A 26,164-nucleotide genomic window follows, 5' to 3' on the forward strand; every position below is an offset into this window, starting at 1 on the left:
TCAGTATTTTGTAGTTTTCATTCAGTATGTTAAATACATAGAGATGGACATAGATTTTTACTTATACTCTTTAAATTTCAAACATTTTTTCAATTATATTCATTAAAATTTTTAAAATATATCCTTATAGGAAGCACGAAAAGTTCTAACGTATAGTACTTTATAATTTAAGGCATCCAGGAAAAATTTGCATAAATTATAAACTGAGAAAAAGAAACAAAATTCATGTGGTCAAGTAGGGGGAAACCTTCCTGTTGTCTGAATGTCTGCTCTGTAGCGTGCATGAGAAAAGCAGGCCAAAGCATCATCACAAAGGCCAATTACACAGGCAGCAAAGGAGCCAGCTGCTGTTGGCAAAACATGCTCCAGAGTGTGGCATCTGGGTCCAATAACTGCCATACAGAGCCCCATCTGTAGCTAAAGCTGTTGACTCTGATTTGGGGGAAGAAAAATCAGAAATAAAGAAGGCAGTTAAATTCTAAACCGTGCCAGGAATAGCAGAAGGCAGGTTGCAGTCAGCATTCAAATTACATCCCCAGCCCAATTTGCTTTTTAATGTCTTGAAACTGTGTAAACACCAAACTATGTTAACTCCAGTTGTTTAGAGATGAGCGCATGTAGGTAGTTCAGTAACTTAGGACATGCAGATCACCTACAGGGTTCCATATTCCAGCAAATATTCGTTTTCCTAACATTATTCTTCTCAAGGAATATAAGCATATGGTCAATTAAATGCAATTTTCATTTGATCTATTAAAATATATGGTATTTTAAGCATCCTTAGTTATGAAAGGATAATCTCTTTTTAGTGTTTTTCATTTGCTATACATATAAATATATAAAATGGGATGAATTGATATTTATATGAGTCCATGGATTTCTCCTTTATAAGTTGCTACCCTAGTCTTATTCATACATATATTTTTGGAAAAAAGATAAACCTCAGGAATAATAAAAACTAGTGATATTTAGAGTTTACTAGAGACAAGAAATAAACTAAATACCTTATGTGCAGAATTTTATTTAATTATTACCTATATTCCTATTATTACCTATATTATTTAATTTATACCTATATTCATAGGTATAAATATTATTATTCCCATTTTCTAGATAAGGAAACTGGAACCTTAGAAATATGAATAAACTTCCTTAACCCAATTCACACTAATCTTTAGGGATAGAACCAAACTTTTTATCTTATATCCAGACACTCTGATTCTAGAACTCATATTTCCTCTCTCTCTCTCTCTCTCTCTCTCTATCATATAAGTAATATAAAATGTAATTTGGTGTAATCACTTCAGTAATGGCAGGGAAGGACTTCTGAAAATCTATTCTTCCATAAAAGAAACAAAAACATTGACAAATATAGTCAAAATCAACTTTTTCAGAACTCTGGAAATGAGTTAAAGACTTGCAAAAATCTGAGGAGTGTTTATTCAAGAAAAATGGCTGAATCTGAAAAGCATAGTCAGCTTTGTGGCAGCTTAAATTGCAGTGTCCTCACTCCCTTCTCCCCAGCTCTGCAACAGACTTGAAAACCAACAACATTGCAATCATGGCAGCTGTGAAACCAACAGCCTAACAGCCACTGAGGGGTCAGTACAGGTTTGGAGCTCACCCAAAAGATTCTTCCCAGGGAATGGCACTGTTTCATTGGTCTGGCAGCTCTCTGAAATGTTTCATTCTCAGGAATTGACTTTATCTGACCTGACTCAAACCTAACTGTTCAAACAGCCCTACATAAAGGGCATTTATTTAAAACAATCAATGGCAATTGCTTAACCTTGCAGCTGCTTGAGGTGATGATTTTAGTTGAGGCTAACAAGAGACTGAGCAGTATACTTACAGGAAAGAAGTGGGGAATGAGATGTTCATAAGGGTCTTTGAAAATCTACACATATTCCTGGGAAACTAGAAGACAAAACAAGATTAAAGTCTGTGCACACTCCTAAGAAACATATGAAAAGACCTTAATCTCTTATCAATGACTGACCTTGAGGCTCTGTGCAAGCAGGTAGTGAAGAATAAGACAGAGTTGTAAGGTGCCTGGCTGAGTGGTGAAGGCGTGCCTCACACCGAGTCCCTCAGGAAAGGCTGGAGACGACTTAGTTCAAGGAGATTAAGAAAATCTCTGTGAAATCATTAGCTGACCACTAGGTGCTGGGCAGAGACAATAACAGTGCACGTGACAAAGAATAAATAATTATTTATTATTCCAAGAAAATCACTAAACCAACAATACTAACTAAACTAACAATACCAAAACAAAACACAAACAAAATATGGTAAAAACTGGGAAGAAGTAGGATCTGATTTCCAGATTTGCCGCATTATATTATTTCAAAGGTCAAGTGTTCAGAAAAAATTATGAGTGATACAAAGAGAGAAAGTGTCTCAGACACAGGAATAAATGTAATCCACAGAAACTGTCTCTGAGGAGGACTGGATATTGGACCTGCTTGACAACAATACTAAATCAGCTGTAATAAATATGCTCAAAGAAAAACAAAAACCGTATCTGAATAATTAAGGAATGTATGAGATTGAAGTCTTACCAAATTGAGAATATCAATAAAGAGATATAAATTACAAACAAGAAACCAATAGAAATTCTAGAGTTGCAAAGTACAAAACATGAAATTAAAAAAATCACTAGAAGGGCTGGCCCAGTGATATAGAAGTTAAGTTCACATGCTCCCCTTCAGCAGCCTGGGCTTCACTGGTTTGGAGCCCCCGCACAGACGTAAATACCACTCATCAAGCTGTGCTGTGGCAGTCATCCCACACATAAACTAGAGGAAGATGGGCATGGATGTTCGCTCAGGGCCAATCTTCCTCAGCAAAAAGAGAGAAGGATTAGCAGCAGAGGTTAGCTCAGGGCTACTTTTCCTCAAAAAGAAAAAAATGACTAGAGGGTCACAACATCAGATTTAAGTAGGTAGAAGAAGGAAGTAGTGAATTTGAAGATAAATCAATTAAATTATTGCACCTGAAGATCAGAAAGAAATAATACAGAAAAATAAACAGAGCCTCAGAGAAGTGTGGGACACCATCAAGTACATTAACACACGTCTAACAGTTCCAGATTCAGAAGAGATAGAGAAAAAGAAATCAAATATTTGAAGAAATAATAGTCAAAATTTTGCAAATTTGATGAAAAACATTAATTGACACACCCAGGAAGCTCAATGAATTCCAAATAGAATAAACTCAAAGAGATAAAAAGCTAATTACATATAATCAACACATCAAAAGACAAAGAGAGAATTCTGGTAGCCTCAGGAGAAAAGTGACTCATTACGTACAAGGGATCCTCAGTAAGATTAGCAATCAATTACCAAAAACCACATAGGCCAGAAGGCAGTGATGTGATGTATTTGAAGTGCCGAAGGAAAAATATTGTCAAACAAGAACTTTATATGTCTTAAAGCTATCTTTTAAATTAAGGAGAAATTAAGGCATTCCCAGATAAACAAGAACTGAGAGAATTTATCACCAGCAGACTTGACCTACAAGAAATATTAAAGGGAGTCCTTTAGACTAAAATGAAAAGTCACTAGACAGTAATTTGCATTCACACACAAAAATAAAAAGCACCAGTAATAGTAACTATATAGGTAAATATAAAAGACAGTATAAATGTAGTTTTGTTTATTACTCTTTTCCTATCTGACTTAAAAGACAGTGAATAAAGCAATAAAGACAAAACTTTGTTGGTGGGTTTATAATTTATAATATCCTAAAGGAGGTGGAAGGGAATGGAGCAATAGTGGAGCAAAGTTTTTGTCTACTACTGAAATTAAGTTGGCACTAACACGATGTAGCTTGCTTTAAATTAAGAGGTTAACTGTAATCTACAGTACAACTACTAAGAAAATAAGTGAACATATATATAGTAAAAGTAAAAAGCAAATTAAAGTTTAATACCGGAAAAAAACCTATTTATCACAAAAGACATCAATAATGAGGGAATAGAGGAACAAAAGAAGACATGACCTACACAAAAAAGGTAGGAAAATAGCAGATGGAAAGCCTATCTTATCAGCAATTACATTAAATCCATTGAGTAAACACCCTATTCAAAAGGTAGAGATTCCAGAGTGGATTTTAAAAAATCATCTAATATATGCTGTCTACATGAGACAAACTTTAAATGCTAAATCACAAATAGATTGGGGTAATAAAAGAATAGAAAAATACATACTGTGTAATCTATAACACAAAAGAGACCTGAGGCAGCTATAATAATATCAGACAAAATAGGCTTTAAGACAAAGAAAAGGTTACTAGAGACAAAGATGGACATTTTGTAATTACAAACATTTAAGCCCATCAGGAAGATCTAACAATTACTATCAAATATACATCTGAAAATTGAGCCCCAATGAAATGAAGCAAAAAGTGACAGATTGAAAAAATAAACAACAATATTTGCAAACTTCAATATCCCATTTTCTAGAATGGATAGAACAAATCGTCAGAAGATAACAAGGATACAGAAGACTCGCTCAACATTACAAACCACTAGACCTACCAGACGGCTATAGAACATTTCACCCAACGACAGCAGGATCCACATTCTTCTCAAGTGCATATAGAACATTCTCCGTTATAGCCATATGTGAGGCTATAAAACACTCCTCAGTAAATTTAAGAGGATTAAGCTCAAACAAAATATGTTTTATGACCAGAATGAAATCAAAGTAGGAATGAATATAAGAAGGAAATCTGGGGAATTCACAAATACGTGGAAGTTGAGCAATACACTCCTAAATAACCAATGAGCCAAAGAAGAAATCACTTGGGAAATTAGAAAACATTTTGAGATGAAAGAAAATAAATACACAAGATACCAAAAAATTATGAGATGCTGCTAAAGGAGTGCTTAGAGTGAAATTTATAGCTGTAAATATATTAAAAAGGAAGAGAGATCTAAAATCAACAATGTAACCATCCACCTTATGAAAGTAGAAAGAGAGATAACTAAATACAGAAGAAGTAGAAGGAAGGAGATAATGAGATTAATGAAAGAGAAAATTAAAAAAATAGAGATAAACAATGAAACTTAAAGTTGGGGCTTTGAAAAGACAAACACTGAACTAAACTGACCAAGAAAAAAATAGAGAAGACGCAAAATACCAGAATCAGAAACTGAAAGAGAAGAAATTTTTACAACCTTACTGAAATAAAAGGGATTCTAAGGGAATACTAAGAACAATTATATGGCGACCAATTAGACAACCGAAATGAAGCAGACAAATTCCTAGAAAGACAAAAACTCCCTAAACTGACTCAAGAATAAATAGAAAATCTGAACAGACTTACAATAAGCAGAGACACTGAATTGGTAATTTAAACTTTCCCACAAAATAAGCCTAGGACCAGATGGTTTTACCAGTAAACTTAACCAAAAATTTAAAGAATAATTAAACCAATCCTTCTATAACTCTTCAAAAAGATGACAGGACAGCTCTCAACATATTCTCTGTGAACAAAATTACTCTGATGCCAAAACAGTCAAAGATATCACACATACACACAAAAAGAAAAGAAAACTGTAGACCAAGATCTCATCAATATAGACTCAAATTTGCTCAACGTAATCCTAACAAACTGGATTCAATAACATATAAGAAAAGATCATACACCATAACAATTGGAATTTATACTAAAAATGCAAGGTTGGTTTAAAATCATAAAATCAGTGAATGTAATGCGCCATATTAATGGAATAGAGGACAAACTCAAATACTAATAAATGCAATAAAAGCATTTGATAATATTCAACATGTTTTCATAAAAAGAAGGGAACTTCCAGAATGTGATAAGGTACACCAATGAAAAATTCACAGCTAATATCATACTCATTGGTGAAAGACTGCATGATTTTCTTTTAAGCTCAGGAACAAGACAGGTTTGTTCAGTCTTGTCACTTCTATTCAACATTGTCCTGGAGGTTTATTCAGGATAATGAGGCATGAAAAAGAAAAAAGACATCCAGATTGGAAAGGTAGAGGTAAAACTATGTCTATAATCATATGGAATATCCTAAAGAATCCACAAAAACTTATTAGAATAACTGAGATCACAAAGGTTGCAGAATACATGGTCAATATACAAAAATCAGTGATATTTCTGTAGACAAGAAAAGAAAAATCCAAAAATGGCATGAATAGAACAATTTCATTTACAATAACATCAAAATGAATCAAATCTTAAAAATAAATTTAACAAAGAAATGCAACACTTGTACATTAAAAAGTATAAAACATGGTTGAAAAAAATTAAGGAAGTCTCAAATAAATGGAAAAGACATTCGGTGAATGTGTATTGCAAGACTCATTATTACTAATATAGAGATATTTTCCAAATTAATCTCCAGATTCAATGCAATCTCCATCAAAATCCCAGTTGCCTTTTTTTGCAGAAATTGGCAAGCTGATACTAAATTTCATATTGAAATGCAAAGGTCTTGACAGAGCCAAAACAATCTTGAAATAGAAAAAAAAAAGCTAGAGATATACTTACTTCCTAATTTCGACATTACTAAAACCTACAACAATAGAGAGAGGTACCAGAACAAGAATAGATATAGATCAATGGAATAGATTTAACAGTCCAGAAACAATTTCTCACATTTTTGTTCAAATGATTTTAAGAAAGAGTGCCAAGACATTTTAATGCGGAAAAAATAGTCTTTTCAAGAAATGGTCCTGGAACAACTGGAAATCTACATGCAAAAAAAAATTTGGACCATTACCTCATGCCGTACACAAAAATTAATTAACTTAAAAGGGATTTTACAAAAATATGAGATAAAACTATAAAACTGTTAGAAGAAAATATAAGAATAAATCTTTGAAACCTTGGGTTAGGCAACAGTTTCTTAGTTATGACACCAAATGCAGAAGTGACAAAAGAAAACATAGATTAATTGATCTTCATCAAAATTAAAATTGTACTTCAAAGGGCACCTTAAAGAAAGTCAAAACATAATCCACAGAATGGGAGGAAATATTTACAAATTGCATCTGATAAGCATATATGGATATCTGGATAACTTGCATCCAAAATATATAAAAATTCTTACAAATCAATAATAAAAAGACAACCCAATTCCCAGTTGTGCAAAAGTTCAAAGAAATATTTCTCCAAAGAATATGTGCACATAGCCACAAAGCATATCTTAAAATGACACTTTGTAAGATGGTTAACATCATTAGTCCTTAAGGAAATGCAAATCAAATGCACATTGAGATACCACTTTATACCCACTAGGACACCTAAAATAAAAAGACAGCCATCAATAAGTATTGACAAGGGTGTGGAGAAATTGACATTTTCCTACATTGCTGGTGGGACTATAAAATAGTGCATCCACTCTGGGAAAGGGTTTGAAAGTTCCCCTGGAAGTTAAACATAGAGTTACCATATGACCAGCAACTCCACTACTAGTTATATATACAAAAGAATTAGAAATATTGTCAATACGCATCCTTGTGCAGGAACATTTACAGCAGCATTATTCGTAATAGTAAAAAAATAGAAGTAACTTAAATTTCCACCAAGTGAATAGATAAACAAATGTTTTATAATCATACAATATAATATCATTTGGCCATATAAAAGAATAAAGCATTGATAGCTGGTGCAACATAAACCTTGAAAACATATAGTAAGTGTGATAAGCCAAGCACAAAAGACTACATACTGCGTGATTCTATTTATATGAAATGTCCAGAACAGGCAAATCCATAGAGGCAGAAAAGGAACAGGGATCGGGAGGGACTGCTACCAGGTATGGGTTTCTCTTGGAGCGATGAAAATATCTAAAATAAGATAACGGTAATGGTTTCATTTCTCTGTGAATGTATTAAAAACTCTTGAATTGTACTCTTTAAAAGAGGGAATTGTACAGTAAACAAATTATGTCTCAATAAAGTTATTATAAGAAGATAATTTGGTAACGAAATTCCTAAGTAGTGCGTCATCATGTTTATATATAACTCATGTGACGTATGAACTATGCTCACCTCATTGACAGTGTATTTAACGAATTCTCTCCTCTCCTTACAATCTAGTAAAGCCAATGCTAATATAACATTTATATTAATGTATTATCTTTAAAATCAGAAAGATGAAACACAATCAGAAAGCCTACTTCAGTTGGACTTCTATTTTTATATCTAGAAAAACATATGACAGTATCTTTTGAAATAAAATCAGTAATCTACCAGAAATCTGAGGAACGATAAAATGACAGAGTTTGTGTTCATTTAAGTGGCAAAGTCTTCTGACACATTTATAAATTTAAGTCATTATGTGTTCACAATTAGTGGTTTCAGAGTTATCTAGGAATACTGATTATGTCTTATGAATGTTAAAATAAAGTGTATTTTAATTAAGCCTGATACTTTGTTGCTTGTTTTGTTTTAGATCTTTAAGATCTCTGTATAAAAGAGCAATATCTTTATCTAAATCAAAGTACTATCATGTTGGATAATAAATCACCATTTGAGTCCTCTTGCTCTGCCTGATTATATATCATAAGAATAACATATTTTGGACTAATAGGTGGATAAACATAAGTGATATATTTCACATACACACACATATTTTTTTCTCCATACATATGACTGAGACTGCATCTGGGCAAAGAGAAAGCAGCCAACATCCAGGATAGCCAGGAGCTGGCCAGGTACTACAAGCTAGGTTTAAGTTAGATCTTGGGGTTCTCCTGCTGAACATTTAACAATTTCACAGAACATCAAAATGAGGCAAGGCTACTCTGTGACCCTGATGAATTGAAACAAAAACAAACTGACTCCAGAATCGTATCCTAATACAGACAAAAATGTGAACATTATCTAAGCCATGAGAATAGCCAACATTTCCCTCTCATGGCTAGTATGAGTAAGTGCTGCATCTTTAAAAGTTTGGCTCTCACCTCTGTCTAATCTTCCACCCTTCAAGGTAAGATTTATGACGAACCCAATCATAGAAGTCTTTCCACTTCCTGAAAATATCCTATCCAGGCCAAAGCCTCACTTTCTTAAACCCTCACCAAAAGTGTGTCACAAGCTCCAACCTCTCAGTTGTTTCCGGCACTCTTTCACTGAGGTGCCCCGTGGATTCACACGGTGCCTGTTCTCACTCTCGGAATGAGTTAGCAACCCAACTTGTTCAACAAGTGTGCTCTTGCTCATGTTTGTCTGGAGCCAACTGACAGTGTGAGTACACACATATGCAAATGCATAAACAATTTATCTTTAGGGATTAAAGAAAGAGTTGAATGTTAAAAAGCATATATCAGAGTCTCTGAAAAAGACTGAAAAAGACTATCATATATTATAGGTTATAACTAATAGAGTTATTTAGGGAAAACAAAACAAACATAGAAAACTACAAAGAACTTTTTCCTAGCCCAACAAAAGTTGATTGTTTCTCTCACTACAGAGATAGAGAGGCAGTTAATGTTAATTTTTGGTGATATACCAATTTTAATAATTGATAATGTCACAAAAAATAGCTCTGGGTTTTCACATTTTTGCATATTTTAAACAAATGTGAACTATTGGCATTGCAAGTTTTTCTATATTACCAAGATTATGCATTTTTAATTATTGTCATTGACAAATCAATCCAACTATTGCAAGCTATTTCAGAATTTTCTTTTAATGAAATAACCTGCCTACTATTGACCAGTCTGGGTCTTATATCCCATTTTAATCATGAAAGTGAGGAACATTTGTAAAAATCCTTACATGTTTGAGATGATCCAGAATTCTCAATGGTAATCACAAGACAAAAGAAAGTGTGTGAGTTATTTTGGAGGACAGCCTGAAATCATTTTGATTTATCCTTAGAAAAATAATCATCTATTTGTGTTCATTTAATCTTTTTCTGTGACAAGAAGAAAGGCATTCTAGTTACAATACCCCTGTTTTTCATCTACTTGAAGGACTTAGGGTATATGGAACAAGTCCAAGAATAAAAGCTACTCACCAATACCTATCTGGTTATGAAAATTTTGAAATAATAGCAATAGCTACTCAGTTTCTATTTAGAGTCTTTATGGACCTCTCATCTAAAAACTAATTAATATGATTAGATTGTGAAAGATGTGGATAATTAATGCTGTAAAATGTACCAATAATTTAACTAAAATAATCCACATTCTTGATAATCTCTAGGTAATAAACTGAAAGTTTTAATGCAATGGAGTTATAAGGACTCCATAAAATGGAGTTTTAATGCTCTAAGGAGTCATATTGTGGCACTTATTTTGCGTGGAATGGTCCAAACAACACTGAGATGGCAAATGTATATTTTGAAGAAGTAAATGCATTTGTAACATGTTCCACATCTGAAAATTGCATTTCCAAGTTAAAATTCGTTTATTCCTTTTTTTTTTTTTTTCTGAGAAGCTAACATCTGTGCCAGTCTTCCTCTGTTTTGTATGTGAGTTGCCACCACAGTATGGCTGCCAACGAGTAGCATAGGTCTGTGCCCCAGAACTGAACCCAGGCCGCCAAAGCAGAATGCACCAAATTTAACCATTAGGCTATGGGGCTGGCCCCTGTTTATTCCGTTTTTTTAATTGAAATACGTTCGACACACAACATTGAGTAAATTCAAGGTGAACAACATGTTTATTGGATACATTTATAGATTGCAACATGACTGCCACTGTAGCAAGAGTTAGCATCTCTATTAGGTCACATAATAATTTCTTTTTTGTGGTGGGAATAATTAAGATCTAGTCTCTTAGCAAGTTTGATGATTATAATACAATATTGCCTATTATCACTGCTACGCATTAGCTCTCAGGACTTATTTATCTACTAGTTGCATGTTTGTACCCTTAAACCACATCTCTCTTATTCCCCTACCCCCAGCCCCTGACACCCACCATTTTACTCTATTTTAACGTGTTTATTTCTGTTTTGACTGGGCATCTGGACTTTGGTATTTGCAAATTTCAAATGAACGTGACACCACCTTGTCAGAAAATGGTTCTTCATTTTGGCATAGTTGTTTTAATTAAATGGACGTAAAGTGAAAATGATGTCTGGGTGCATCCCAAGGACCTTGAGCACTCCAAGTAATTTCATGAAGTAAACGATAAATATATTACTCACCGGTAGCTGTTGTAAAGGTCAGTACAGGTGGAATTGTTCTTACAAGGATTCGTTTTGCAGTCATTGGATTCTTCATAAAAATTTCCTTTCCAACTAGACAGGTACACACACTGGTAACTCTGAGGGAATATGAAAATTACACAACCTTTAGGTTATTTCTTACTATTAAGCCTAAAATCCAGATATTACTCCTGGCTATTTTGGTCTTTCAGTCAATTTATGCTTTTTTCAATTTTTATAGAATGTGAATACTTCCCCAAAATCACTTTTGTCACAGTTTAAAAACTGAGTGAACAGAATTCGTTAGCATCTAATCCAATAAAAATTTGCAGCATATTGATAAAATCTACATAAGATATTAAAATATTTGTGTACTATGCTCACGGTACAGAACTATTGGATTTGTTAAATATCTTAATATGAAAATAATATACTAGTAATATGATGGCTAGTGATTGTATAAAGCTAAATAACTCAATATGCAACTCAGAAACTAGCTCACAATTTAAAAAATATAACTACAACAAAGAAAACCCTCCTGATTGCTTTGCGGTATAACTTACAAATGATTAACCTATGTAAATTCAGCACTCTTAGTCAATTAAAATTGTAAAACTCTGCACATTTTTTCCTAAAGTATAAAGTTAGCCTATAACAATATAAATTTTACTTTCCTAGGATTGAGCAAACAAACAAAAATATACCTCAAATTACTGTGGGGCAATAATTTGTATGTTAAAAATATTTTTGAAGAATAGGACTCATCAAAAATATAGAATTTGGGCTCTTACATTTAAAGATTCTGGATTTAGCATTACGAAAAATACTAAAATCACTGTTAGCTGTTATCTTGATCTTCACTGTTCGATACAGCAGCCACTAGCCACATGTGGCCACAGAATCTTGAAATGTGGCTGATCCCAGCTGAGATTGATGGAAGTATAGAATACACAGTGGATTTTGAAGATTTAGTATGAAGAAAAGAATGTAAAGCATCTTACTAATAATTTTATTACTTACATGTTGTAATGGTAATAATTCAGATATGAAGTGTTAAACAAAATATATTATTGAAATTAATTTTACCTGTTTCCTTTCATTCTTTTTTAATGTGGCTGCTATTTAATGTAGAAAATTTAAATCATACACATAGGTCTCATTACATTTCTACTGAATAGAACTGTGCTAGGTGATGCCAACCTGGTTTCTCCACTTGTGAATAGAGTTAAGAAGTCTATGTGGTTATATGCGTAGACATGAGGAGCAGGAGTTCCCTGAGATTAGAGGACATTCTAGTTTAATACATCCCAGCACCCTGAGGAGGCCTGGTACCCAGTAGATGCTTAATACATGTTGGTTGAACAAATGAAAAAGAATAAACATTATAGGAAAACTAATGTAAAAGCTGAATTTAGCACCCAAAACAGATTTCAAAATAATTCTATATGTTGGCTAGAGGTGGATACCAAATTTGTTTCAAACATTACAGTCAAACAACATATTAGCCAGAGAAACAAATAAATTTATGCTCCTTGTATGTGCATTTAGGTTACAACAATTCAAATGTATGAGAAGTGCCACTGAGTAATTCTGCTTTGGTTTAATAGGGCTGCTTGGTTTGCTGTGTCTCGTGAACAACTGAAAAGCAAAGGGATGAGAGCCGCCATGTTGTCCACAATGGGCTTTATTCCTGCCATGTGTTAATCCTCCACTCAGAGTGCTCATTAATGGTACTCATGGTTTGCTGGGTTATAGCAGCAATTTTCTCACGCATTGTTCCGCCTACATTGTTAACTTCCTCAACGAGTGTGGTAACATCCCAGGTTTCATTGATTGTTTTTTGCTTATTGTTTTTCCTTTTCTTTTTTGTAAGCATTAAAAGAGGACTTAAAAGAAAATCGAATGTAATGGTTACATTTTGTTTTATGAATATGCTATTTAAAATAGCAGCAATTCTACCTAAGCAAGTCAAGTGTAGTGAATGGAGAAAAATACCCAATTCAGGGATGGACACCAGGGCAGAGTAGAATGGATAGGCATGAAATCTGTGGGAAAAGTTGAGGTGCCCTTTAGTTATGTTCCGACAATTCACTTTCTAAGAGGTTTGAGTCATTTCTGTAAAGACAAGAGCTTAAGTTTACTGCTGGTTTTTATTTTGACATCTCAGTAATAATTTGAAAACAATTTAGTGAGTGAGTCAAAAGGCCAATCAAATTTCTTTCCCATTAAAATCATATATTCCTTAAAAGCTAATAACTATGGGTGTTCTTGATGATTTAATAATTACTAGAAAATTATCATGAATTTAATGGTATAACTGTCATTACAGTGTCAGGTACCACAGCAGTGATCTCTAGATGTGATGGAATACGTTTAAAAAGGAAACACAAAAGGATGAAGGAAATAGCTTTTATTCTAACATTAAACATTAAAACCATAAATGTTGACAAGAACAGAAATGAATATCAACTAGAAATAACCCAGAGTTCAGGTATTTCTATTCATGTGTTGCCTGCTTGGTTCAGAAGCATTTCTCTGAATTTAGGTATTCTTAGTGCAAAGCACTTTCCCATTCAACACTGTAAAGTTAATTAATTCCAGTAATTTAAAATAATAGTTAAAGGTAAAATACTATTTTTAAACCACATTACCTCCGCATTAAATAATTAAGTAATAATATTTTGAGCTAGTTTGCCAAGAGGGAAAAATGTATTTAAAATATCTTTACTAAAATGAGTAAATTTTGCATGATGTATGAGGTTGGGGCTACATCATTTTTACCCCTTAATGCAAAGTAGACATTGCTCTTCCTGCCAAATTTAGATTAAACACTTTCCATAGTTTGAAAATATACAGGTAAGAAGGAGACAGGGAAGACAGAAGATGCTAGAAAGTGATACAGACCAAGCACAGCGAACTGCACGGCCAGTGAGACAACAGAGCAGTCAGGTTTGATCAGTGTAGGAGGGTGAACTATTAGATAGCGTTCAGTCTATCAGGTCAACGGCCACATGGTTTAAATCTGTGCTCAGCGGCAGATACAACAAAATAAGAAGGATAGCGTAATTCTGAATTGAATTGCGAACTCTGAGAGATGAAATTGCAACACCAGCTTTGTTGCTTGTTAGATTTCTAGACATGCTTAGTATCTTAATTTTCCGTTGGTATGTAACAAATTACCACACATTTAGCAGCTTTAAACAACATAAATTTACTATCTCACAGTTTCTGTGGTTCAGTGTCCAGGTATGGATCATTCAAATCCTTTGCTAAGAGTCTCACCAGGCTGAAGCCAATGTATTGACTGGGGTGGGATCTCCTCTGAGGCTTGGGGTCCTTTTCCAAACTCAGCGGTTCTCAGCAAAATCCATCTCATCGTGGCTATAAGGCCTAAGCCTCTGTTTCCTCGCTAGCTGTCAGGCAAGGGTGACTTACAGCCTCCAGAGACTGTTTTTAGGTCCTCGCCAGATGCTCTCCTCTTCTTATAGCATGGCAGTTTGCTTCTTCAAGGCTAACAGGAGAGCATCTCCTGCTGCCACTTGGCTTTTTTAAGGGACCATCTAATTAAGTCAGGCCCATCCAGGATAATATTATATTGGATAAATCAGTCAACTGATTAGGGACCTTAGTTCCATCAGTAAAATCCCTTTTTCAATATAATGTATCATAACCATGGGAGCAATATCCCATCACACTCAGTGGTCTTACTCCTGTTCAAGGGGAGGGGATTTTACAGGGCATATACAGTAGGAGGTGGGAATCTTCAGACTATCTTATAACTCTGCCCACCACATCCACTAACCTACTTAATTTATCCAAGTAATCTATTTAAGTTCTCTAAGCCTCAGATGCCTTCATATGTAAAGTACCAATAATAACTACTTCATAAGCTTATTTTGAGCACTGCACGCAGTAATGACCATAACATGCTTAGCCTAGTGAAAAATAATTACCTCTAGGCAATAGCAGCCATTAGCTCTAGGCATACCGGCCTAGATCTGACAAGGTCAAGGTGTAATGCAGAAAGTACTACATGAGCATGAGTACTACATGAAACTGGATGAGAATTATCCAGCTCTAGATTATTTCTTTTTAAGAACAATTTAAGCTACACATTGAAAGATAAAGATTATCAGACTAGGAAAACAGAAGAAAGATGGGGAGTAAGAAAATCTAGTAACACATCAATTACAAGATAGAAACTTAGATGAAGTAGACAAATTTCACAAAATACAAATTAGAAAAATTGATCAAGAAGAAATAGAAAATCTTATTAAACAGGTAGGCGTTTTAAAATGGGCCAAAAGAGGTAGACTGATGGTAGGCTCACTTAACCCTAATTCTGCTTTCCATATTGACTGAATTTGCAAACTGGAGATACAGTCTACTACGCAGAGCTTTAGTCCCAGGACATATATAACACCTAAGAACGCAAAAAAATATAATCTTCTGAGAGGCTATCACAGACATAAAGAATATGCCAGCATATGAATGCAATGCTGCTGTAAACAATTTAGATGTTTGGACAATTACTTTCTGGCCTGAAAAGCAGATGACAATGACAATGCAAGCACACCATGGACTAAATCACTTCTTTTCCCCATCAGGCTTTTTCTGCAACATTTCAGAGAAGGATAATATATAGTTCCTTGTCTCGTACTCAGTTTTCTAGCACATTCGATTCTCCTCTAGAATACCACTACTTGTGCACTATTGAGCAACTCACCTAAGTGGTCAAAACTGGTCTTAATTTTTAAATCAATAAATTTGGACTAGGTGATTTCTACTAACTCTTTCAATATTAAGAGGATCACATTTTTTTATTGCTTTATTTATAGTTCCTAGAAGAGCCAGGTGCTAACAAGGACAATCTCTATTGTGCCAAGCATTCCCACCAGCTGTCTAAGGCCTTCCTGGTGATTCGTTAATTCCTGCTTAACAAAGTTGTGTTCTGAAATGACAGCTGGGAACATGGGAAGTGGTTTACAACTTACAGTTTTCTTAGAAGAGCCACTGGAAAAGTTTGTCTTTGTTTCCAGTCCCTTACACCAGTGCATGAGGCAAGATGTGTTTTTAAAAACACACAGAGAGCAATGTCTTATTATGCCATAATAATATTTATTCAACAAAGCACATAAGAGAAATTAGTCTTGATGTGTTTCAATTGAACAGAATCAGTAGCCATTGTCATATAAAGAAAGGAAGCAGGTTCCCCAATGGCTAAATTTTGACTTGCAGTTTGAAGTTTACAAAGAGTTTTCCATATGTTTTCTTTGTGTCTTGTTACTATAAATATTTGTAATGAGAGGAAATTTCTAAGAATTAATAATCAAAGTAATTTGTGAGTGTGTGGTATATAGAATCCCTACTACTTTATAGTCATATATCATAGAGTCATTTTCTTGCAAAATTAATGTAAAATTTTCAGCAATCATCTTCAAATTTTAAGACAAAAACAATTTTGGAAGAATTTTTCCCAGTACCTTCTTAAATTACTGTCCATGATTTCTTCACTGATGGACATTGCATGTAACCTAACAGAGATTTTCGTGCACCTTTGTCTTTTCCAATATACCGCCCAAAATATTTAAATGTTTGTTTTTAATTCTTTTCTGCTGTCAGGAAAGCCAAATTGTGACTCAACTTACATCTACAAATCCAAATCTGCCTCTCAAAATCTTAGATGTCACAAAATAAATCTACGCCTTCTCACATTTGGCATTTCTCAACTATTAATTCAGGATGTAATCTTTTAGAGTTATGTTTCTCAAAGGAATATTTTGTTGTTGGTCAATGGTGTTGTATGCAATCACTGTTGTAAATTATTAATTATTCAAAGAAATTTTGGCATAAGTGAGAGAAGTCCTGTTGTGATCATCTGACACAAGTGAGCGGGAATCCATTACTCTCTCCCATACCTGCCGATTCATATATATATATATATATGAAATTTCTGTTTAAAATACTTAAAAGGTACATGGGAGCTATCTTGTGCACCCCTGAGGAAACTACAAGGTAGGAACGGTACCAAAAAAATTCATGCCTCTTCATTACAGTGGTAGAAGTCCAAAAGGAATTTATGAGACATTTTCACACATTCTATTCGTTTCATTACATCATTGAACCTCTCCCCACTCTAGTCCACCCATACCACTTAGTGTTCAGTGGGCTTGAGTTATCACCCAAATTCTGTTATCTGCCCACATGCCATTATGCAAATTGCTTAACCTATCTTCTCGTTTATAAAACTTGTAAGAACAGGATTATTTGCTGGATGGATTTTTCAAAGGGCTTTTCTGTAAACTTATATATTCAGATTCATTACAGCTTAGGTGGCATTATAATTATTGTGTTGTTCCATCGCTCACTGAGCACTGTAAAACCATTAACCCAGAATGCCTTGTCTTCACCTCCAGTGAAGTATGACCACAAGCCAAAACTGTAACCACAACTTAGCTCTTATTTCCCCTAAGACATTTTCAACCTCCAAAACCTCACATCATGACATCTCGTCCTTTGGCAGCATCTCTGATACTCTCATCTCTCTCAACCCTTCATTTCTGGTCAACTTGCTCTTCTACTTTTAATAAGACTTCTCATCAGCACCCCTGCTCTCCACATGTCTCTGACCAAACCATTAGTTCTCCGGCTTCATTCCCAGCCTAAACGCCAGCATATGGTGTTTCCAAGATGGAATATCTATCCCACTGGGTATGTGAGTAGTAATGTTTATTTTAATGTTTATTTCTTTATCGTTACCCTAAATTGTATTAGGGAAATAGAACAAGCACAGCAAATCCTGAATACATTACTTAAGAAAAAATTTATTGTAATAAATCAACTGATTTAAGTGGTAAATAAACTTGTGGCAAAACCACAAATTTCTCTAATCTTAATTAGCTGAATGAGGCTGAAAAATTATGTGCCCTTGGCCCTCCCATCACACACGTCTCTGTGGTGCCGTGTTACCATGCCCGGGTCTGTTTGAACAGTGTTGCTTAATAGTTTAAATACTCAGAACTGTGTGATATGCACAGGAGAGTGTGTGAGTGTGTGTGTGTGTGTGTGTGTGTGTGTGTGTGTGTGTGTATTATTCTGTGTTTACTCCACAACGGTTTTCCTTTAGCAGAAACTCTTTCGCTAGGTGCGGTAAGTTGGTATTCTGATCAGACAGCCTACATTCTAGGGGCTGGTCCTGTGGCCAAGTGGTTAAACTCTCGCCCTCCACTTCAGAGGCCTGGGGTTCACCCATACCAATCCTGGGCATTGACCTACACGCCGTTCATCAAGCCATACTGTGGTGGCATCCCACACAAAAGAACTAGAATGACTTGCAACTAGGATACACAACTATATACTGGGGCTTTGGGGAGAAAAAAAAGGAGGAAGATTGGCAACAGATGTTAGCTCAGGGCCAATCTTCCTCACCAAAAAGCATACTTAAAAAAGGGAAAGAAAGCCTACATTCCAAAGATGGTTACCACACATCCTTGAGTTATCTTTATCTCTGACCAAAACCAGGCACTTTTCTAGTTAGTATGATGTAAGTTAAAAATAGGAATCCATTAGTGAAATTACTGTTCAAGCTACATGGGCTGATTAAATATTTTAGAAACATCCCTTACTCCTTCATGACCAGGGTGTAGTGAGCCCTAGAGTCTGCGGCCATAGAAATGACAGTTCTGGTGGAATGAATTATCCTGTGCCCCTTTCCTCGTTCAGAGGTTTTTCATTTACCTGACTGAAAGATGCTGAAAATGAATCCAATGGCTAGAATATTGTCACTGGTGCCTAAGGGAAATTCTAATGCAAGTAACTTCTGAGACCACCAAAGGACAGAGAATGGGGAATCGTTAAGGTAATAATGCCAGAACAATAGCATAATCCAGCCCAGCTTGTTTTTTATTATAACCCAGTAGTGAAGTGGTAAAGAAGGAGGTAACTCACATCTATTTCTAAGTATCTGTAGCTATGGGAACCTATCAAGAGGAAAAGAGAAGTTGGTATATTTAAGCAGATTTCAGGTCACTTTCCACATGTTTAGAGTACTATTGCTGTTCACTCTTGTCAGATGATGGCAACAGGATTTTTCTCTTTTATACCAAAATTTCCTCAAATAATTAATAATTTACAACAAATATACAAAACACCAGTGACTAAGAGCAAACTATTCCTCTATTCATTTTAAGTTGTATCATATTACACAATATTATATTAATTATACTCATTTCATATTAGTTAAAATATGCATGAATGCACTGCCTATTTTTAGGCAAAAAAGGCTAATACTTTCTGTTAAAAAACTTAGGAAGTAACGGTTATTAAATGGATTTCATAAAGCCTGACATCTAGTAACTTCTCAATAAATCATTATATTTTATAATTATCACTATTAATACAGATTCTTAATAAATAGATACTTTCAAAAAAATTTGAAGGTTACATATAAATCATTTGTAGTTTAAAATTAAAAAATAGTCTAATGTTCTTTAGTGAGTTTTTAAAATAAGACAATAATAACACGTATTCATGTAAATTGTAAATGCATTTTTATTTCTACCATTTAATTTGGAGATAATTACTGTCTCTAATATCTCTGACTTCTTTTCCCTGAAAGAAATTAATCTATTTTTTTAATAATTAAATGTTTACACAGTATTATTTATTCATTAAAAACACTCAACTTTTTCAATTGATTTCATTGAATTGTTAAATATTTTACAGCTTTGTGTTATTAATACATTTTGTCAATTTCAAATGTCATGTTAAATTGTAATAAATATATTTACTTTTGTTTCCTTTCTACTGAGATTATTCAAATGTGATAATTTTTATTCGACATATGTTGATAAAGTATTTTATATTTGGTAAGGTAAAAGTTTGCGAAATTTCCTATCCCAGTTGCCAGCACTAGAAAACAATTTACCACAACGTGAGCTTTATCCTTTGCTCTTGAATGATGCAAAGAAATACAAAATTATCCTTTTTCCCTAAGAAGCAAGGACATGGAAAGTTTATATTAATAACATTAATAACAATTGAGTTCATAGAAATGAATTCTGCATAAAACTATCCTCATACTCGTAACAAATAATAGGACCACCGTAGTATTGACCATAAAAGAACATAAAAGTATCTATTGCCTACAGGTCTTTTTGTATAAAACGTTACATATGTTACAGATCACGTACGGAAATGTGTTGATATATTTGCAAATTGGCAGATTAGCTCAGCATAAACTGAACAGTCATAGGATAACTAAGGATCATTCAAACTTTTGGTTCCTGATTTTAAATGAGGAAAGCAATATTAAACAAACAAAAAATACTTCAAAAAAGTGAATTCTCCGTCTGAATTACTCATGCTTACCACATGAGTTTTATACTTTTTGTTAGCCATCACTTACTTTTTTCACATTTATATTATTACCAGGTCTCTTACAAAGTGTATTGGCAATTCAATTTGCTTTATACGTTCCTTGGTCACTTGATTGTTTTATTTTTTGAGAAGGAATATTTTAAAATATATATATTTATATGCACACACACACAAATAGAACCATAAGTGAAAACAGAACATACGTTATATAGTAGAATTGTAAAGATTGTGAAGCAATTTATGGCTTGGAATTTCTTGCTGAAATTTCCGTCCTCTTTAAAAATCTGAGACTTTAAGAAGTATTTAGTAGTCTACTGGCTGCTAAAAACTGTGTGTGTGTGTGTTTATTACAGAAAGAAGTCATCCAAAATGCTTGTCCATTTTACTAGGTTGAGAAATGGGCACAAACTGCCAAGGGCTTTAATTCAATCTGGTCAACACAAAGTTACTTCATGTCTTTCCCTTGGAAAACAGACAGAATGAATGATTTCTTACAAAGCAGAATTGACTTTAAGTTGTTGCTTCATTATTTACCTAGAAAAGTGTCCAAGAAATGAGAGAGATGATTCATCTTTCCAATATGCTAATCGTTTGATAAATTACCTTCAGCTGTGAGAAACTAGACTTCGAACTGGTTTGTTAGTGCGTTCTGTCAAAATCCAGCAAGGAGAAGAACTATGGGGTTTCTTTTATGTTTGCTAAAGGTTCAACAGTCCTGATGTTTTTATTTCAGGAGTGAAATATGGCACATTCTATTAAAATTGCCATGCCTTGGAATTAATACTATTAATAAGAGAGACCTTAGAATGTGAAGTCAAATATTTTCTCCTCATTATGGAGGGTGCGAAGAAGCCATGTGGTCTTTCTACTGATAAAGACAAAGAAGTGTGACAGCGTGGGCTCCCTGGGAGGCTCCAGGAGACAGCCTGTTCCTTTGTCTTTTCTAATTTCTAGAGTCACTTCCTTGACTTCTGGTCCCCTTCCTTTATCTTTAAAGTCAACAGTGTGGCATGGTTCTTCCTCCTTCACTGCCTTCTTGTGTCTTCAAATCTCTTTCTGCCTCCCTCTTAAAAGGATACTTGTGATGACATTTAGGGCCCACTAAGATAATCCAGGATAACCACCTCACCTCAAGATCCTTCATCTCATCACTTGTGCAAAGTCTCTGTTACTATACAAAGTGCCTTTCACAATTCCAGGCTTTAGGTACTGATAGCTTTCGTGGCCATTATTAAGTTTTCCCACTGTCCATCTGTCTACCCTCTGGCACTCTGTACACAAAGGTAGCCCTCCAGATCACACATCAAGAAAACCCATGCTTTTCAAATTAAATTCTATTATATTCTTAAATTTCACTCTATTAATTCTATGAGAGTATTTTTGTTTTCCCTTAAAATTTTTCTGCTAGTCACCTACCACTATCTTATTCCTGGGCTATTACATTTGCCATCAGTTATGGCATCTATTTTTATATAATCTATATGTCTCTGACCACATTTATTCCTACTTCATAACAGCCAGAGTTACCTTTCTAAAAATCAAACACAACCATGTTACTCAGCTCTGGATAAGTCTTTGTTAGCTGCTACCACTCATGGGACAAAATCTAAACTCTGTAATTTGGAATAAATTGTCTTTCGTAGCCTGAGACCAAAAGCCCGGTCTTTTTTTAACTACTGCACATCTTTCCACCCAGTATACCATGCGCTCCAATTCCGCAAATAATCACCACCACTTTATAAATGTGTGTTGTAGAATTAACTTCGATTCTCTGCTCGCCAAGCTCCTATTTATCCCTCAGGAAGACAGGTGAAACTTCATGAGCAATTTTATTCCTTCTGTAACGCAGAAGAAACGCCTGCTCCATCTTCAGGTCTCCACATTCATTCATATTTCTTTTACAGCACTTGTGCAGTATTAATTTTTCCAATTATCACTCCATCTCCTCAGTGTGAATTTGGGCATGTGAGAAGTACTGTGCCTGGCTCATCTTCGTATCCCCAGAGCCTAGAGCTTGGCAGGAAGAAGGCACTCGACAAATGTAATTAGTTGAATGAATGAGGCCTTCAGAGTCAAGCGAGGAAAACCAGTGCCCATAATAATAACATCACCAATGAATGATTCTTCTCTCCTCAAGGTACCACCATGTATTAAATAGACCCCTCGCCAGAAACAATCATTGACTGAACATGAAATTAACTTCTGTTTGTTTTTTTTAAAATATAGGCTTTTAAACTCCTTATAGAAACAGTAAAAAATATATGTAAAACATCTGCTGAAAAGTACATTTGACCTAAGGTTTGCTTGCCTGGAATTTTAAAACTACCCAATGACACAGTTGTTGTATACATTTCATATAGTTAGCCTTGCAAACTATGACGATTTTATATCTTCAAAAACTGTTTTTCTTAAATGAATAAGTATGCTGCTCAAACTTGTTATTCTTTCAAAATATGTTTATATGAGTCCCTTTAGGCACATATTGAATAAAGGAACATGCTTGAAGAGTTCTGTAACTTTAAAACTTCTGTATACTCACTGCAATATATCCCTCTCCATCAATCTCTCTCTTGAATTATTGTTATCAGTGAGAGAGATCAGGGTGGGAGGGGGCACTTGCTTTCTGGAAAATGAAATAATCACGACACCTAGGCTACCCAGAATAGCTTCTCAAATTCTGCTTGCCAAGGGCTGGGGTGCTTAGTTAATGTTCCTTTTCTCTACTAGTCAGTACCGTGGGCTGCTGTTGGGGCTGCTGCGGCGGACGCTCAGAGCCGTCTTCCCACGTGAAGCTCTCCTGACCACTCCCGCCTGACTGTTGGCAGCTGACAATCCACAGCTGGGTCCTTCCCTAAGCTTTGTCCTTATCTCAAGGGAGCTGCCTTGCTCAGCGCCGTGCCACTCCCTCCAACCCCCAGACAGCCCACGTCCAATTACTGTTCATACAGAGGCACAAAGACCAAGCCCTTTGGCCCCAGTTTGAGACATCTGAAGGGGCACCCCAGCTCAAGCACTTGCCGTGGGCTTGCCTGAGATCTCTGTTCCAATCACATTGCTGCTCAGATGGTCTCTGCCCATGTCTCTTTCCTCTACTCCCTCACAGATACTGCCTCCAGGGTATTTCACTGCACACTTCCCATGTGAAAAAGCTCATCTCTTAAAAAGTTTCCTGGGAATCCCACCTAAAAGAGTGCAATCCAGGAGTGGTTTAGCACGTAGACTGTAAAATGGCATTTTGGAGCCAGATTGTCTGTGAGTCAGCTGGCAAAGAGGACTCTGTCGGTGGTTGTAGGTGTCCTCTGGATGGGCCACCATGGAGCATGGTGTAGCAGTGCAAGGATTAAAGCGTTACACCTGCAGGGGACCGGGTCGGGATACCGGAGGGAGTCAGTGCACAGGCAAAGGCAGTATCACAGGCTCTGGGGAGGTTTAACGGAAGAGGAAATCACAAAACAATGGAATCAGGTGGCTCTTGCTGAGTGCCACTGATGCATCGAAAAAGACAAAAAGAACACTAGGGTGAATAATCACCTTGTTACAGAGTAAGAGTTAGGAGACCCCTTTGTAAGCTTATGAAGAGACTCTCATCTCCTCCAGCAGGCGAACTGTGAACACTGAGGAGCAGGACCAGGACCAGGACTTAATTATAAGAGCAACGCTTTCCTAATCCCCCTGGAACACGCTAGAACTGTAGAAAAAGCCACGCCTTCCCTTTGTTTGAAGATGCCAGAGAGATCACTATCTTGCAAGACAACAGGCAACTGCCCTCCACTAGGGTTTGGCCCCATGTGGCTGGAGGTATAAAGATTATATGACAAGACTTCCAGACCACAGCTTCCTACACACAGTGGCCACTGGCCAGTCTCCACACTTACGGAGGCCATACAAAGTATACACAACTGTACCGACAGTGGGGGCTCAAAGCACAGGTGGACTCTCACCTTGGCACCACGTACTTTGTCTCTCTCAACATTACCTAAAGCCTCCGAGTCTCCTAGTATGTAAAATTACTATCAAATTATATATCTGTGGCTACAGTACAGTAGCTATTCATATAATAAAAATGCAATACATGTTAATTACCAATATTAACATCAGGTATTACAGATCTTACTTCTATTGGAGTTCCTTTATAATCAAAGGCCACTTTTCTAATTCATCTCTAATTTACATGAACAAAAATTAAACTAATGAGTGACTGAGAAGAATTGCAGGTTGAAAAATATCTGTAGGCATTTTAATTACGAAATATCTGTCATATATCAAGTGTCATTTTTAAAATATATTATGTAATAAATATGGATCAGAATTTACTGTTATTTTTCACAACTATTAAATGCATATAAGACATATACATATATAAAAGTATATACTATATATAGTATATAATATATACTGCTATATATATATATAGTGTTATTTTACAAGAGGCAAGAGTAATTAAGTATAAAGGTTCAATTTTCTTTGACAAAATACACCTGTGGGAACTCAGCCTTTCACAAAACAAGTTTATAGAAAACGCACCTTGTTAATTGACTTCACAGATATTTATGGACTCCCATCTACATTCTAGGCACTAGGCATACCATGATCACTAAGTGAGAGACGAGGTCACTACTCTGAGTAACAATAGCCTGAGACTCACAGTCTATTCGAAAGACAGAGAGAAAGGGAACACACACACTCACACACACATATAATGTGGGTATAAAATCACCAGAATCTGTGCTATGAAGAGAAATAACAGTAGGCATTGAGAGTGTTACAATACATATTTAACAAAAACAAATAACTTAGCTTGGTGGGTCAGGTGATTTTTTTTATCATACTTTATGATAAAGAGAATTGATTTCTCTCTGTCTGTAAAAGTGCTGAGGGAAGGGACTGTGTATTGTTTACCATTCTGCCTTTAATTCAGAGCACAGCATTTTGAGCCTTGATTCTATTTGAATGAGGCTACAAACTAATCGTGAGAACCAGACGGAGAGCGCAGAACGTCAGTAATTCACAAAACACTGCTGGACTGAAGACAGTGCTACACTGTGTCCTGGTCTTGAAGACGCAAACTGTAGACACAGCTGCAGAAACCAAACAATGAAAATTATTATTTTGCAATGTTCCCTGAATTTTCTCATAAACACATGCATTAATTATTTCCCATTTTTAAAGGGAGCTTTAGTACCATTTCCAAGTGAAAATGACGAGATGCCCGTCTGTTTTTTCTAAATGTGGATATGCAAAATTAAAATATGAGACAATAAAATACATAGAAAAATAATTCCTCTTTTCTTCTCAAAACCAAATCAAGTTTTATGTAACTAAAATGTAGAGAACAAATATACATTGAGAAAAGCACGTCAATAGCGGCATAAAAAGCCTTTTGCACTTAATTCCATCATCAAATTACGTATATGAGCTTTTTAGAATTCATGAGAATTCATATGTATTTTAACAAAGTTCTTAAAAATTTTTTTTAGGTTTTTAAAAAATAGCTTTAAGGAGCAACCAGAGACATTGATTCAGAAATTGTATATACAGCCTAAAGCACAAACAACATAAACAGATTCCGGCTAAGTTAATCAAAAGAAAGAAAAATATGACAGGAAATAGCATCTAGTTGAAGATTATTGGGTTAACTT

At 35.1% G+C, this 26,164-nt stretch overlaps 1 protein-coding gene across 1 annotated transcript in view; it reads right to left on the reverse strand.

Annotated features, from left to right (window-relative positions):
- Positions 1–26,164, reverse strand: part of LOC111769165 (protein eyes shut homolog) — a 1,017,614-nt gene that overhangs the window by 969,626 nt on the left and 21,824 nt on the right. Inside the window, exon 4 of the mRNA XM_070244139.1 lies at positions 11,148–11,266. Within this exon, the coding sequence (XP_070100240.1) occupies positions 11,148–11,266 (119 nt within the window). The remainder of the gene's footprint in view (positions 1–11,147; positions 11,267–26,164) is intronic.

This window comes from Equus caballus, chromosome 20, assembly GCF_041296265.1.
Source record: "Equus caballus isolate H_3958 breed thoroughbred chromosome 20, TB-T2T, whole genome shotgun sequence".
In the NCBI taxonomy this organism is placed as follows: domain Eukaryota; kingdom Metazoa; phylum Chordata; class Mammalia; order Perissodactyla; family Equidae; genus Equus; species Equus caballus.